Here is a 15,309-nt window from a genome sequence, read left to right on the forward strand (position 1 = left end):
TCACCTGTGGTCATTGGGGTCGCAGTCGATGGCTTTTGTAAACATGTCCACTGCCTGGCTGTACTGGCCTTGCTCGAACATCTGAATTCCCTGCACTAATGAATGCAAACACACACATACACTTTTGAACTTTTGAGGACCCCACAAGGGGTCCCCAAAGCTTCACGGGGGCTGCAAGGCTTTTCTTGAGTGTAAGAAAAGCCTAAGCCTATCTCAGCATTTTGTTAAAAAACAACAAATTGATGATTCACCTGTAAGAGATTCCCCCCTCCTCTTCATTTTGTTCTCCACCTGCAATCACAACAGACAGTTTTGTGTGCGTAATGCTGATTTCCCTCGTTTCCAGATCAGACGAATCAATAAAATATGCTACCAAATACGCTGGAGAAGGACTGTGGACTGGATAAAATGACTACAAACTGGATGAATGGATGGAACGGCTGCATACTTGTGGCCCTGTGTGTGTGTGTGATGTGGATGTGTGTGTGTGTGTGTTGTGTGTGTGTGTACCTGGCTGCTCCTGGTCTCATTCTCCTTGTTCTCTCTGGAGATCTGTGTTGCTCTGTTCTTCGGGGCTTTGAGTTTGATGTGGCTGGCAGCTTTGGCCACAAATGCACTGCTGACGTCCCACTCCGGCTCCTGAAACACCAGGAAGTAACACAAAACACACAGTTCAACAGGCTGATAAAAGGCTGATAGCTACTTTTTGTATAAAAGAAAAGACATGTGCTCGGACCATATGCTGATTTCAGTGTTCATCAAACCAACATGGGTCAATCTCTGTTACTGTTCAACTGCAAAGTTCCTTCAGGTTTAGCCAAGTAAGTACCTGCAAGTCACAGATTTCTCCACACACCATCAGGGCTTGCTTATACTTATGGTTTCCAAATAGTTGTGTTTTAGGACTGAATTGGGTTTTTGTGTGTTCCAATTGAAACAAATGTATAGTATTGAAACCAATATAATCTCTGAGAGGTCAGAGTGCAGGTGGAGTGCCTCTGGAGCAGGTAGAGGCTCGATGTCTTGCCCAAGGACAGTGCACTTGTGGCTGAGTTTGCTATTATGGGATTTGACCTTATGTTTATGAAAGAAAACTCTCTTCAACAACCAGACCACCATGCCATCCTCCTTAGTCAGTGATGTCTTGAATCGCATTTAACATTTCAGGCAGACATGTTGAAACCTGACATGGCTCTACATGAGACTTCAAACCTGTATTTGCTGCCTTACAGTGCTGTTTCATGGTGCGAAGTAAGGGTGTGTTCATACCGAGCATGTCTGGAGAAAGTTATTGAAAACTCTGCAGTGTTCACTTCTCTACTTTGGTTAGTTTTTTAGCAGGGGAGCCAATCAGACGCAGCCGCTACAAAGTAACTGCACCGAGATACCTTAAAATAGAGGTCTTGGTCCTCTTTCCTTGGTCCAAGGAAAGTGTGGTGTACTTCAGCTTCATTCATGTTCTTAAATGGTATAAACACAAGAGATGGTAAATTACGGAAAAGAGTACAGACAAATCTATTAGAGATTAGTTGAAGTTACACGTACCGGTGTTGTATTTATTTTAACCCCCTAAACTCTAAATTGCAAGATGAAATTTTACCATTTTTACAAAACTTGTGAAACCATTTTTCATTTATAAGCCTTCTTATAACGTGGCAGTGAGAGCACAAACAAACCCCATACAAACATTGTGGACCAGACCAAGGCAATCTAGACGTGCAGCACAAGGGTCTGTTGTGGCAATCAGAACACCTGATTCTATGATAATACTTATACTGGGACACAAACAAGTCACAAGCAAATCACAAGTTTCACCTCCTCCATAGTGTTGCCCCAACTGTTCCACTTATCTAATGGAGCAACAAACTCTGCTTTGTACATCCTATAGCTTACAATACATGTAACACAGCTGTTGTCTTTGTCCAAAACATATTCCTCTTGGATGATATTTCAACTCGCACTCCAGCTTTTACATCCTGACGACAGCAGTTATGTGGTATTATGGCTACTGGGAAGCCGAGAGCACTGCCGAACAGGGCTCAAAAAGGTGGTTTAACACATTTGTTTGTACATCTGTGCAGGGTCAGACGCCCTTCTGCAGTGCACACTGACATTATTTGCTCCAACCTGGGATCCCAAGGGGCCACAAAATGTTCATCAATAAATAATTTTTTGGAGTGGTCTTTCCATCAAATACTAGTTAGTAAGTTTCTCTATACTGGGATTTAACTAGCATTTATTTTCTTGAAGACCGTTGAGATGTATACTTTGATCTCTGTTTTTAAGGATAAATACATTTTAATAGAAGTATATGTCCCACTTCACGGCTAGGGAGCAGAGAAGGATTCAATGTCTCACTCATGAACACTTAAATAGGACATTTGTCTGTTCGAGAACACTTTGCAGGACTGTCAAACCATCAGGTGGCCCTGTGCTTGCTTTATTTTGAAGGGATGACCGATATACTAAGTAGTCGACCCACCTCCTCGGAGGTTCTGTGGGGCAGCTGGCGGTTGCTTTTGTTCTCTGTCGTCACAAGAGCAGGGACTGATTCAGGGTTGAATTTGTTTCTGGGCCGAACGGGGGTCCATTCCTCCTTCTCCTCCTTCTCCTCCTCCTCCTCTTTCAGTTCCTCCTCACTGTCACTGTCTGACACCGCTCCAGCCACTTCCTCTTCCTGTTCAAAGTTAAAAAGAATTATCTAAAAACTACCACAGAAGAAGAAGTCACATATTCCTAGTAGAGTTTACGAAAGGTATTATGTAACATACAAATGAAGTTTTTTTGTTGACCAATGCAAATTTATAACATGCAGATTAGTGAGTGATAGTGTTGACTGTTATTTATATATATATATCTATATATATAGATATATATAGATATATATCATGTTTCATAAGAGTCTAAATACCTTTTGGATGAGTAAGACTGTATAAAGTAACACCATGTACATTGATGAGATAATAAATAGAACAGCAGATTAGGCCCTGGTGTTCTCACCTGCTCTGAAGCATCCTCCATCCTCTCCTCTCTCTCTAGTTTCTTTCGTTCTTTCTGCCTCTGAAAGGAGAGCATGAACATGGTGGCTGTGGGATGGTACAGAGACATGTATGGACCATATACCGTCAATGGTATGCACACAGCTGTAGATGCAGATGTGCAGTCACAGAAAGTGAGGAAACAAGTGTGGGAACAGTTCAGGAAGAGGGTGTGGCTAAATGCATGAAAACAGAGGAGGAGGTAAACAGCAGCTGTTAAGAAAGGTGTGAAGACAGGTGGCGCAATGATGGTGGCATGAGTAAATAAGGGTGCGGTAGCAGGTGTGGTGATGTGTGGAATAGACACATTCATTTGAGTTAGTAGAGGAATCAAACAATGAAGCCTTAAGCTGCTCCATGCACAACATATATTTATTCCATGTTGTTTTTTAGATTTTTTTAGAGCGGTTTACATGTGGGGAACATGGTGCATTTTAATGCAGAAGCACATAAGAGTGATGTTGTGGGCATAATGTCATTATATGTCAATGTACTAAACCGGTGGACACGTTGTAGTTTGTTCTGTATGTTCATGATGTTTTCTAAATTCAGACATTTCTAAAAAACACAAAAGGCACAAATAAGTAGCAGATGAAGATGAGAGGATATCACTGTCTTTAAACATGCTGTACATTTCAACTAGAAAATAACCTTCTGAAAATGTGTGATGTGACAATATGGAGGCAGAAATCATACATTTGTATTCTGAATTATATTTTTAAATGAGTTTTATTTTTTAGCATTTTGAACAGTAAGTTTAATTGTTAATCTGCTTTCCTTTTATTCATTCCTTGGTACAAAAGCGGTGTTTGTATTTGTACTGGTTCTGTACTTGCATGATATGTACATGATATAAGTGTGTCGTCATGTCAGTAGGGATGGAAATAGATAGATTTTAATGATAAATCAAACATTCCCTTATTGATTCCTGATTAATTTCCTGTGTGGGGGAAAAACTAGGCCTACAGGTGTTCAGTTTTATTATCTCTGAGTAGAATTATAGTGGTTTGAGTTTCTTTGTGAAATGAAGCCACAATTTGAACCACTTCTTCCTCTCCACCATGACTCCTTTGCAGGTTTTCAACAGCGTCGACACACAAGTTCGACGTCAGTGTTTTGCAATACACAACTGTCAGAAAGCATCTCGGTGTTGCTTAAAGGAATTGAGCTTTGAGGCGTAAGATTACAATGGATTGGACAATTTGGAACCGGTTCTCAACTGCAACCAGTTCTCGATTCCCATCCCTAGACGTCAGTCACATTGAATTATTCTTACTCACTTTCCTTTTCGCTCTCCTCCTCTCCGCTCTCCTTCTTGTTCTCTCCTCATCTTCCAAACCCTCCTCGCTGTTCAGCATCGCCTGCTCAAGACAAAACACATTTAGTATCTAGTTACCTGAGGGACCAAAACCAAAAAATGATTTAACAGTGCAGCAATGATGCAGAGAGGGAGAACATAGCTTTGTGGGGAATTTTTTTTCTTAAAACTTTGTATGCCTAGAAAAGCTGGCACCTTTTGAATGGAGTCCCATGAAGCCCAGCATCTAGTGGCCATTAATGATACTGCATCAAGGCAGTTCAGCATTGGCTTCAGCTTCGTGAGACATCAGAAATGTAAATGTAAACAAGAAACTGTGATCTATGTCAACCTACAAGTACATTTTATGTATGTGTTAAACTAGTAATCCACTTATTGATACACAGAGGTCCAATACAGTATTTCTATAACTGACCACAAACTGTGTACGGTATAGTAATCCTTCAGTGTACCTGTGATGAGCCTTGGTCTTTTCTTCTGTCTGTCTGTTCAGCTCCTTCCTGAACCTCCATCTCCTCCTCACCTGACACACACACAAAATTTTTTTTTTAATTAAGGTATAACATAGACATAAAAAGATGAACATCCATTTACTGCTACCAGTTTCTACTGCAGTCGGTTTAAATACAAGTTGCACAATGTTTTGTTTATCTAGTGAGAGTATGTGTGTGTGTGTGTGTGTGTGGTGTGGTGTGTGTGTGTGTGTGTGTTGACTTCAAATGCCTGCCTGACACATTTCCCATGCAAAACTACACAGGTCACAGGTGGCAGCTTGTGATTGGATGATGAAAACAAAGGGTGAAAACTTTCAGAGAGTAGGAGGCTCACCATCTAAAAACATATTTACTACATATAAATTAAAATAAAAGCCTACATAGTTGGTTGTATAACGGCTGTTATACAAATAATATCCTGAGAGGTGGTCTGTTTGAACAAGTAAAGGTCTGTCCTAAATAAAAGGTGGTAAAATAACAGGTATGTGTTCTGTAATGACTCACAGCGGCAGTGTAATGGTCAATATGTGTGTATGTGATGATTTATGAACAGCTGATAGTGTTTCTTGAAGAGTGATGATGAATGTGCATCGATAATCTACTTTTTACTTTGCCACATTTGCCATGTATACCTTCATTTTAACTAGTCTGCTCTAAATGGGGAATTGAGTGCAGGGGACAAGAGGCGAACGGGGAGTCACTCTGCTGCGGAGGCCAATGGACAGCTGCCTGGAGGAAAAATAAGCACGATGCGATGACGACGGGAGCAAAACCCAGATCAAAAAGCAGCTTCCAGTGACAATCCCTGGCCAGTTACATGACTGCTGTGATTGCTCATGATGCTTGCTGTGCCTCGCGGAAAAAACACTGAGATCTCAACTTATAAAACCTCCTCTTCTAACGTCTGCAAGCACACTGAAGTTGCACATACTTCGGGTGTAAAGTACAGTTAGCTAGCTAACATTTGCTATGATAATGGCATTTAATTTCATTTCATTTAATTGATGTTATTTAAGAAACCCCTAACCTAACGTAATGCTAACTTCACCAAGAAACTACTTTCATTAATGCAGTAGTAAATACTCCCTAAAAAATACTAAAATATAAAGTAACTTGTACTTTGAGTAGTGGTCACTTGGCTAACTATGTATTTTTACCTCATAGGCTGCCACCAGCTTGTAACGAATTGGCATATAGTAATTTATAGAATGAAGTCTAACCCTTCCTAAATATGAGTGGGTGCCACACAATTAACACAAATACAGTGAATGTTGTCGGTTAGGTTTTTACACTGAATGCATGCCATCAGTTTTTTGGCAGCACAAACTGGCTGTTTATTTTTCCTTGTCTGTTTCTTTTCACTGCTTTTTTAATGTGTAGTCTGTGATTAATTATCCCCAAAAATACTCAAATTATAAATGCAACTCTGAAATGTACCAAGGCAGTTTCAGCTAGGCAATCTTAATCACTTAATCATCCTGAATGTATCATCTCAATTTTGAAACGGTTAAGGATCCTTTAGATCAGTTAACAACACACACAACCATGGTGAGACTTCTGTGGTTATATGGATTGAGAAAAGTTTTCTGTGCATGTTGATATGACGCCAGGCCGGCGTGTATGCGCTGGAAAGAGGGGAATCCTCTTCCCCCCCCCCCCCCCTCATACCACACTAAGAGGTCACCGTGCCAGAAATATCTAAAGGCTTGTGCACAGAAAAAGAGATCAGGTAGCAAGAAGCATTCTAGAAATATTCCACAGAGAAATATTTCACTATCACGTTTGTGTTTAAATTTCAGCTAAACCTGAGACTGTTTCTATATTCAAAAAGTAGGTTGACACATTTACCCACCAGCCTTTGGTAAAAACCCAGCCATGTTATCAGAACTTGGATGGTAGTACATTCTCACTACACTGAAGCAGATCAGTTGCCCTGCACCAGTAGCAGGAAGAGACGCAACAGCCGGCAGGTTTTAATTTCAAGTGATTGCTAGAGGACCCACATGTTTTCCTCGCAGTATTGACATGCCACTGTCTATTTGCAGGGCCAGAAGTAAACAAGAATAAATCCCAGCACATAAATCCCTAAGATGTTCCAGGTAGTTAAGAGACGGTCAGCGAGGATCCACCTGTTTTTATTTTACGTCTGGCTGAGGTAGAAAAGAAAAAAAATTGCGACAAAGTGTGGAAACATAAATCATGACGCACATAAAATGTGTGACTTTCCAAAGTCAACTGAAGCTTCTGCTTCACTTTAGAGAGCGAAAATAGCAGCCAGCAAAAACATCAGATCAGTATGAAACAATGAGGAAACTTTAGCTGGCCTCAAATTAATGCATGAAACAAACACAACCGCCATCATTTTGTTTCAGCCTTTTTTAATTACATCGTCTCCTTGCACCTTCTGCACCCGATCGGAGAATTAGCACCACCAGCTGTGTATTTATTTATTTTTTGTGCCAATTTTATTGAAATTTTGCACTATATTTGGACTTGTCACCATTACATAATTATTTACTGTAAAATATCCAGCTCATTACATATGTAGGTCAGAATACTTTAAGGGATCTTTATCAAGATGTGTGCGTTTTGTTTTTTACTAATATAAATGTCAGTATTGGACTTGAATTGTAGTAGTATTGAATCCTGTATCGGTTGGGTTCTAAAAACAGTGTATCCAATAAATTTGTCTGATCAATTTCATACTAAATATTTGACTACAGTCAGTTAGTGTAAGCAGATTAAAAAGGCACAGATAAGTCTTGAGACAAATCTTGAGTTGTTCATATACAGTATGGGGTAATAAACCTTTATATGTCCAACAAGTGTAAAAGCTTTGGTCTGCAGACTACTGGTCGCATTGCTGTTAAGACATAAAAGTGCTGATGCCGAGAAACAGGTTGCACGTTCTGGACTAATGATCAAAAGTATTTGTACTGTACTGCCTGAAGCCAACATTTCGCTTTCCTCAAACGTTGACAGATGAAAGGGAATAGACCGATCGTGGTGAAAACCTCTGGAGTAGAAACTGAATCTGTTTGGCATTAAAAACCACAACTCCACCTGACTCACAGTGAGACCAAAAGGCAGATGAAAAGGAGGAATAACCAGAGAGGAATGGCGGGAGGATGTTTGTGAGAGAATAACATGCGTGTCTCAGACAATCATCCACATTTAGCCCATGCCAAATTATAGGTTTGTCACTGAAACACATTCCCCGTCTCCACAACATAAAATCACTCACACGAAGACTACAGCCTATAGAATACTTTCCAGCTAATTTACAATATCACTGACTGTGAAAGCACAGATTGATCATCAGCAATCGCCCCCTTCTGATGGATGAAGGGATGTGAAACAGTCTGCAAACACCCGCACATTCCTGAGAAGATGTCTTATCCGGTTACTCAGTGAAAACACCTGTGTAAGTGTATCATGACTGAAGGTTTTCCCCTCAATTTAGAAATTATTACTTCCAGGGAATATATAAAATGGTTTATTCAAATTCTTTGATGTATAATGTGCTATTATATCTAATGCTTATGTAGCAGAACAACGTATACTGTCTCTGAGGTCTCAACATTGCCAGTTTTTAACTCGCTCGTACGGTTATAGGGGAGTCCATGACTATTTTTGCAGTCCTGACCTCATTACTGCGTGGGGTGATCACCATACCGGATTACCGTTCCTTTTGTATCATCTGCATGTTATCTCGGTCTGGGATTTCAAACCAGGGAGCAGAAGGTACATCTGCTGTTGCCAGGGTTTACGTGGAGAGATTGTGAACGTAAAAACATCCACTTTTATATGATGACCAGTTAAAACAACATCCAGTTTGAAATGAATTTAAATGAACGCATTAGGAACATAAATGGTGCTGTTGATGAAGGAGTGCTTGAGTTCGTCGGACTGGATGGTTGTTGGGAACCACTGATCTGGGTCGGTGACTTTAAGGGACCCCATTTCTATAATTAAGTAAACTGACGTCACCTGATTAAGTGATATTATATTTTATGGATATTATATATTATATTCAATGCAAAACAACAACAGTACTGATAAACTGCAAATATTGATCAGAGATGAGTTTCTGCCTGTATTGTCATTTTTTAGAACATTGTAATGATACATTTTTAAGAGATTAAAGGCTCTGTGAATATAGTTTGAGTTTAGGCCTTCTTTTTTTTTAAAGGTTTATATCTTAATTAAAACCACCTCCAGGGAACCACTAATTTTGGTGGTCTGAGAAACAGGAGCTTTTTTGTTTGAAGTTTACTTTTAATATCAGGGCTGCTATCTATGCAATCGGCACTCTGATTTGACTGCTACCTGCAAAGTTTTCATGAACAGATTTTGCACTCTTAATTCTCACTTTTTCTGAATATATGTCACAACACAGTTGAACAGCAGGCTGCCATTTTAGCATGAAAGAAAAGAAAGGTCAGAAAAAGCTGATGCAGTTATATTAGTTACAGTTACAGTTATATTATACTGTATGACAGCATTTCAAGGTAGAGTTGGAGGTCTGGAGAAGGCCTTTGTTTCAGCACATACAGTAGTTTTTCTTTATGCAAATACCCACAGAGACAGACAAGAGCACACATGCTAAAAAAAGCACATGTTCTGACAAGTATTTTTCTTCAGAAACAGGAAGGGAGTCATAGTATAAACTACTCTGTGATATTTAAATACCTGGGACTCTCCACTAGTCAGCACAACTAAAATAGTATGGATGGATGAGCAACAAAACCTCTTCAAGTCTACAATTTCACCACATTCCTTTGCACTATTTGTTTACAATTTTGTATTGATTTACAACTGATTTTATTGTTTTTATCCTACATGCTTTTGCTTGCTTGCCTCATTGTTTTATCATTTATTTCTTGTTTTGTTTGTGCTTTTGCTCATAAACTTTGGGTGGCCTTTGGTATGAAATGTGCTATATACATAAATTTGCCTTACCTTGCAAAAACACTTAAAATAGACACTATGTCATTGTCATTGTTGCTACTTATATGTATTCATACCTATTTTCTAACCCACTTATATATACAGAATAGTTTACTTTTGTCTCTGTGCCTTCATAAAGTCAGGTCATACAGCATGCTCATAGTTTATCTGCAAGTCTAACTTTAGTATAGTATTGCTTCCCAACAGTCACACACATTTATACACCAAATCACTCTAAAAACATTCAGTATATCGCAGCCAAGTATTTCTGATCACAATTACCACACACACATATTGTTTTGATTTGAATAGAGACCAGCCCACAGCGATCAACAGAACACACCAGTGGAAAAAATCTGAACCTTGTTGGTTTTAATCTGCTGCCAGATTCAAAAAGCAACTGCTGCTGCTGTCAGATGCATGACTGACGGAAAGACACCTCTCGAATGAAGGCACATTTTGACATGATTTGGTGAGGTCTTACTGGCTTTCATTCAGCTTAGGTTTACAATATTTACACAGCAGATTTAACACCATGACAACATCCTCATCAACTATGAAAAACAACAAAAAAGCATTTGCCAGGTTTCCACATGCAGCAAGTTATTTGCATGCAAACTCATGCACAGTCGGCAAAATGTCTTGTCTGTGACTTGAACAATACTTCCATATTTTTCAATAAAGGCTGGATGTCTGCTGTTTTATTTCAGATACAAATATGCTTGTGGGGTTGGGGGGGGGGTAGTAGTCAACAATGAGCTCTGTGTAGCAAACCATGTGTTACTGTTTGATATGAAAGCCACGTGGTGAAGTCTCAAGGCTGCCGGACAGTTTCTTCCCGTTTTATGTGCAAACCAACAACACGCACACCTGTCTCTCACTTTTTATCTCTGTTCATGCGCTGGGTGAAAGATTATGAAAAACCAAAGGATTTGGAAATGCAACATTGGAGTGAAAGATCTAAAACTCTGATGGGATACACATTTTATGGTGTCAAAAACTAATACTGATGGTAGCACAAATAACATCAGTAATAATATGTTACTTTGCAAACAGTGGTGTGGTGTAGGAAACTGTTGTGTTCACATCAAATAGGGACAAGAGACAAACCTGCAAGACTCATCTTCTTTGATCACAATGGAAATGCACAAGGATATTTATATTCTCAAACAAAATTGGTATTCAAATAATGGTGAACAAATAAAGGCTGGTCCCTAATATCACACAGCACTCACCACTTTATCTTTTTAGGCAAGGCAGGTTGATTTGTATAGAACCTTTCAATGTAACTCACAGTCGCATAAGACAGAATGGCACTAAGAAAAGATAGCAGTGAAGCAGTGAAGTTGCAGATTGGAACCCACTGAAAACCGCTGGCCTTTCAAGAGTGTACGAGAAACAACAGAGGCTGACTTGCAAAAAAATGCAAAAGGCCCTTTCTGGAGGCAGCGTTTGGTTTGTCCGTTCTCAGCTACTGTAGAAACACGGCAGTTCATCGTGACGAACTCTGTAGAAGAGGACCCGCTCTCTTCTTTAGAAAGCAGCTCATTCTGAGGTAACGAAAACGCAACGATTCTTATTTCAGGTGATACACTAATGAAAATAGAGATGGTCCAATACAATTTATTCCATCCCGATACAAACTCAGATACCCGAGGTTTGCTTATCATCCAATCCGATACACGTGCGTTTTAACAAGCGTGTGATTGCTATCGTTGTTGTATGGCCTGGCTCAGGTTAAACCCTCTCGCAGATACCTGATATCGATATAAGCTAAATGAAAACATACCTGTAAGTATTATATACTAAACCTTTAACTAAACAAAAGGAAGTAGCAAACAGAAAAGTGTGGAAGAGAACGCCTGAATGAATAGTTCACTGGTGTTTTCAGTGACATACCTCAAAAAAAAGAAAGAAAACACAGGCATGTCAGTCCAAAGTGTGCCCCTTGTTGTGTGTGGGCCTCAGTCAGTCCATAATGATCCAGAATACAACACAGTTTTTTCTGTGCCGCTGTCCTGGAGGTTGTCAACTCGAATGTTGAAATCACCGACAATAACTGCACAGTCAAAGTCAATACAGATGATAGACAGCAGTTTGTCATCGAAAAGGTCTGGGCTGTGTTGCCTGCAGATGTACATGAGGAGTTCAACTGAAGATATTCACCTCCCCATAAGACATCTGCTGGCACTGGATAGAGTTATTAAACAAAAGGGCAACTCCACCTCCTTTTTTATGCACTGTAGCTTTTCTCATGAAACTGAAGTTGCCAGAACTGCTGCATAAACATTAACTCAAGACTGTGCTCGATAATTAACTCATTAATTAAAAATGATTTGCAATAAAGCTTGATGATTTAGTGCGTTACAGAACAGACTGGGAGTGACGAGGAATTGTTATCAAATTTGATAAATTTGTGCACTTGTTAACACAAAACAGGAAGAGGAAGATGAAGAGTGTGCTTCAGGGCGTTGCTTGGTGTTGATTTAATGGCAGTGATTCAGTGCAGCTTAGTGGGATCCATTAACGTCACATCCAGTTCCTTCCTACCTTGCTGGCCTTATCGGTCTCGTCAGGCCTGGGCAGGAGGGAGCTGCTCTCCGTTTTTGGTGTCTCCGTTATCAGCAAGGTTGATGTTACAGAATGTGCTTGGTTGGGGTGGAGGCAGAGGACGTGGCAGTGGCCGGGGGTGTAATGCTGACCCCCTACTGTGGCCAGGAATTACACATTGCACCTTTAAACTCCCACAGAAAACCTGAAAATATAAACATTTTCAAAGTAAGCTTGCCACCGCCATCTGGGAGTACTGGGAAGCGCCCAGATGTGAATATGTAAGTAAGTGTGTGAGTGTGGTCACGCGAAAGAGAAGGAAATGAAAAGAGAGCAGAACATGGCTGTCAGTGAAACTTACCTTTATAAATAAAGGTTCAAAAATACAACAGGTTTTTGTATGTAAGATTTCTATGCACAAACTACTACAATAGCATTAACATTCAGAGGGTGTGATTTCCTCTCCGTCTCGCCCTCATTTGCTAAATCATTTAAAGGAAAAGGAAACTTAGGGCTGATGAGTGTCCGTGGTGAACACTGTAACTCCCCTCTTTCGCCCTTTTCACCAAACAGATTACACACACACACACACACACACACACACAGGCACACCCAGAGATGCAGAAACATAAACAAATACAAAATCAAACACGCGCTACAAAGTATGTCAGCCCCAAACTAAAGCACTCTGACTCATCAACAGATACTGCTGAAACGAGACAAACAACCTGAAGTCTTTCGCTGTGGTGAGATCACATGAGGTCCCCTGATGCCTGCAAAGGTCCACTAAGGGTTTTTTTGGGACGCAGCATCTTTATTCAATTGTTCCCAATGAGGAGAGAGTGTATGTGGACGCTGCACCAGTTGAATAACTTTGAACTTTTCATGAAGGCACTGGTGTCATCCAGGAAACTAATCATATATTAGATTGGGCGGGAAGAGCTTGTTCTGGCCATGTCTGTCCTGAGCTTTATGTCAGACAGTAATGAGCCTAGCTGGGACCATTTGTGGGGGCAGATCAGCCCTGAATTTTTTTTGGTGGTTAGTGTTGTAAGTTTGTTGTTAGCTGTGTAGTTAATCCTCAGTTAACACAATGTTTCTTCTCTCACGGCACAAGCACTTTATCCCAGCGCCCAGTTGACACCATATGGACACAAGCCCTAATTTCTACAAGATAACAATAACAAGAAAGGTAGGTAGGCACATGCATCATGACCAGACGTACAAATAAGTCTCTTGGACCAATATCCCAAACCCAATAGGAAGCCGGCCATTTTGAATTACCTATACCATACCTCTAAAAGTTTTTAAAATCTATCTCATGTCAAGTAACAAGGAAGACCATGAGATGTGGTAGAAAGCCCTCCAAAAAGCTGGTAAGAAGACCTTATTTTGTCATACCAGCCAACATAATGCAGCACTGATCGAGATAAAGCGACACCTCTTTCATACCTCTAAAGGTTTTTAAAACTCAAGTGCTCATGTCGAGTAACGACATGTGAGACCGTGAGATGTGGTAGCTCTGAAAAAGCTAGTGAGTGGACTTTGAGTCAAGAAATTTACGTTACTTTTGAGGGCAGTAAATACTTAAGTATATACGTGCGTTTTCATTATAAGAACTGTGGAATATTCATACATCAATTTCTTCCTCAAAGGGTTTTTTCTTATCAAGAAAACGTGCATAAATATGAAGACATGGCATGAGGAGGTGAAAAGAGGAGTGAAGTGAGGAGCTTGATGCACCAGAGTGAAAACAGTCCAAGGACAACCGGTACACAGAAGGAAACAATTCATGTCTTGATGTAATAAATAACAGGAAGAGAAGATTGTGTTTTAGGACGTAGGCTTTTGTCTAACCAGAAACTGAAAGTTCTCCAGCTGCCAAAAGCCAAGCTGCACCAAAGATCCAAATCAGACCGAGGAGTTCACTGTTTTTAAGGATGTTTTAATGTCATTCATTAGTCGCTTCAGTTGAGTGTAACATTACTTCTGATTTCTGCTGACTTTTTGTATAAGACGAACACAACTGTGATTCTCCTGTCCTACTACTACTAGTAATTTGCATGATTTATTTAGTAGTCTAACACAATGAGTCCTGCGGGACTGTAAACAGTGACAGGAGTGTTGTTTTGCTTCAAGGTGTTTCAAGGTAATTTGAATAAACAAAATGTGACTTCTTGTGCACCGACATGGTGACGTGTAATAAAAACTAGTCACAAAACATTAGTATTTACCAAGGTAGCTGAATAAGAGTGTGCTCATGTATTGTTATCTTAGGTTGAGATTAATTGAGAAGAGACTCAACAGAAAAGGTATTTTTGCCTTTAAATTAGGGATGTTCCTGGCAACTGCCGTCAATTGAAGGAAATTTTTAATTTAGACAAGTCAACTAGTCTAAAAGTATTTTAATGCTCAGAAAGTAGTCAAAACTGAGCACAATTTTGACTTCAGACCAAGTTGAGACGGTTGTGTAAAAACACAAACTGCACACACACACAGCCAAACAGTCAAACTAGGCAGTGCTGATCAAATATATCTAACAAAGATTCTGTTACTATTTATCACCTAAAACCATTTCAGAAACATATGTTAGTGTACTGTTTATCTGGAATACAAGATTGTGTGCTAATGAGAGCAGCTCAACACGCTGTACATCACCTTCGCTGATCATAACGCCAAACTCGAGGCTTCAGTGTGGTTCTCCAGAAAAACCAATGGGTGACGTCACGATAGGTTCACACTTGATTGGGATGCTACTGAAATTGGTTCGTGTTATCAGACGAAGAGAGAGAGAGATTGATCTCATGGCTGATTGATCGTTGTGGGATAACCTGATGCACGATGCCATTTGAGTTTTTATTTTATGTTTTTTTAGACCGCTGGTTGGATTCAGAGGATAATATTACAGCTTTCAGGATAAACATCTACGGTGGCCCAGAGGTGTCAGGCCAAATACAAA

The 15,309-nt window shown here is 39.9% G+C and overlaps 1 protein-coding gene across 3 annotated transcripts in view; it reads right to left on the reverse strand.

Annotated features, from left to right (window-relative positions):
• The window catches only part of LOC118327414 (stress-induced-phosphoprotein 1-like), a 22,647-nt gene that overhangs the window by 3,817 nt on the left and 3,521 nt on the right, over window positions 1-15,309 (reverse strand). The window contains exons 2-10 of one of the 3 annotated variants that reach the window (XM_035660766.1): window positions 4,809-4,879; window positions 4,552-4,632; window positions 4,319-4,399; window positions 3,001-3,060; window positions 2,483-2,677; window positions 1,389-1,460; window positions 511-639; window positions 252-291; window positions 5-95 (exon numbers count right to left, since the gene is read on the reverse strand). In XM_035660766.1, the coding sequence (XP_035516659.1) occupies window positions 5-95; window positions 252-291; window positions 511-639; window positions 1,389-1,460; window positions 2,483-2,677; window positions 3,001-3,060; window positions 4,319-4,399; window positions 4,552-4,632; window positions 4,809-4,879 (820 nt within the window). The remainder of the gene's footprint in view (window positions 1-4; window positions 96-251; window positions 292-510; window positions 640-1,388; window positions 1,461-2,482; window positions 2,678-3,000; window positions 3,061-4,318; window positions 4,400-4,551; window positions 4,633-4,808; window positions 4,880-15,309) is intronic. The other 2 variants (XM_035660768.1, XM_035660767.1) reach the window with 2 other exon arrangements.

This window comes from Morone saxatilis, unplaced genomic scaffold (assembly GCF_004916995.1).
Source record: "Morone saxatilis isolate NCDOM2014 unplaced genomic scaffold, NCSU_SB_2.0 Contig17, whole genome shotgun sequence".
Taxonomy (NCBI): domain Eukaryota; kingdom Metazoa; phylum Chordata; class Actinopteri; family Moronidae; genus Morone; species Morone saxatilis.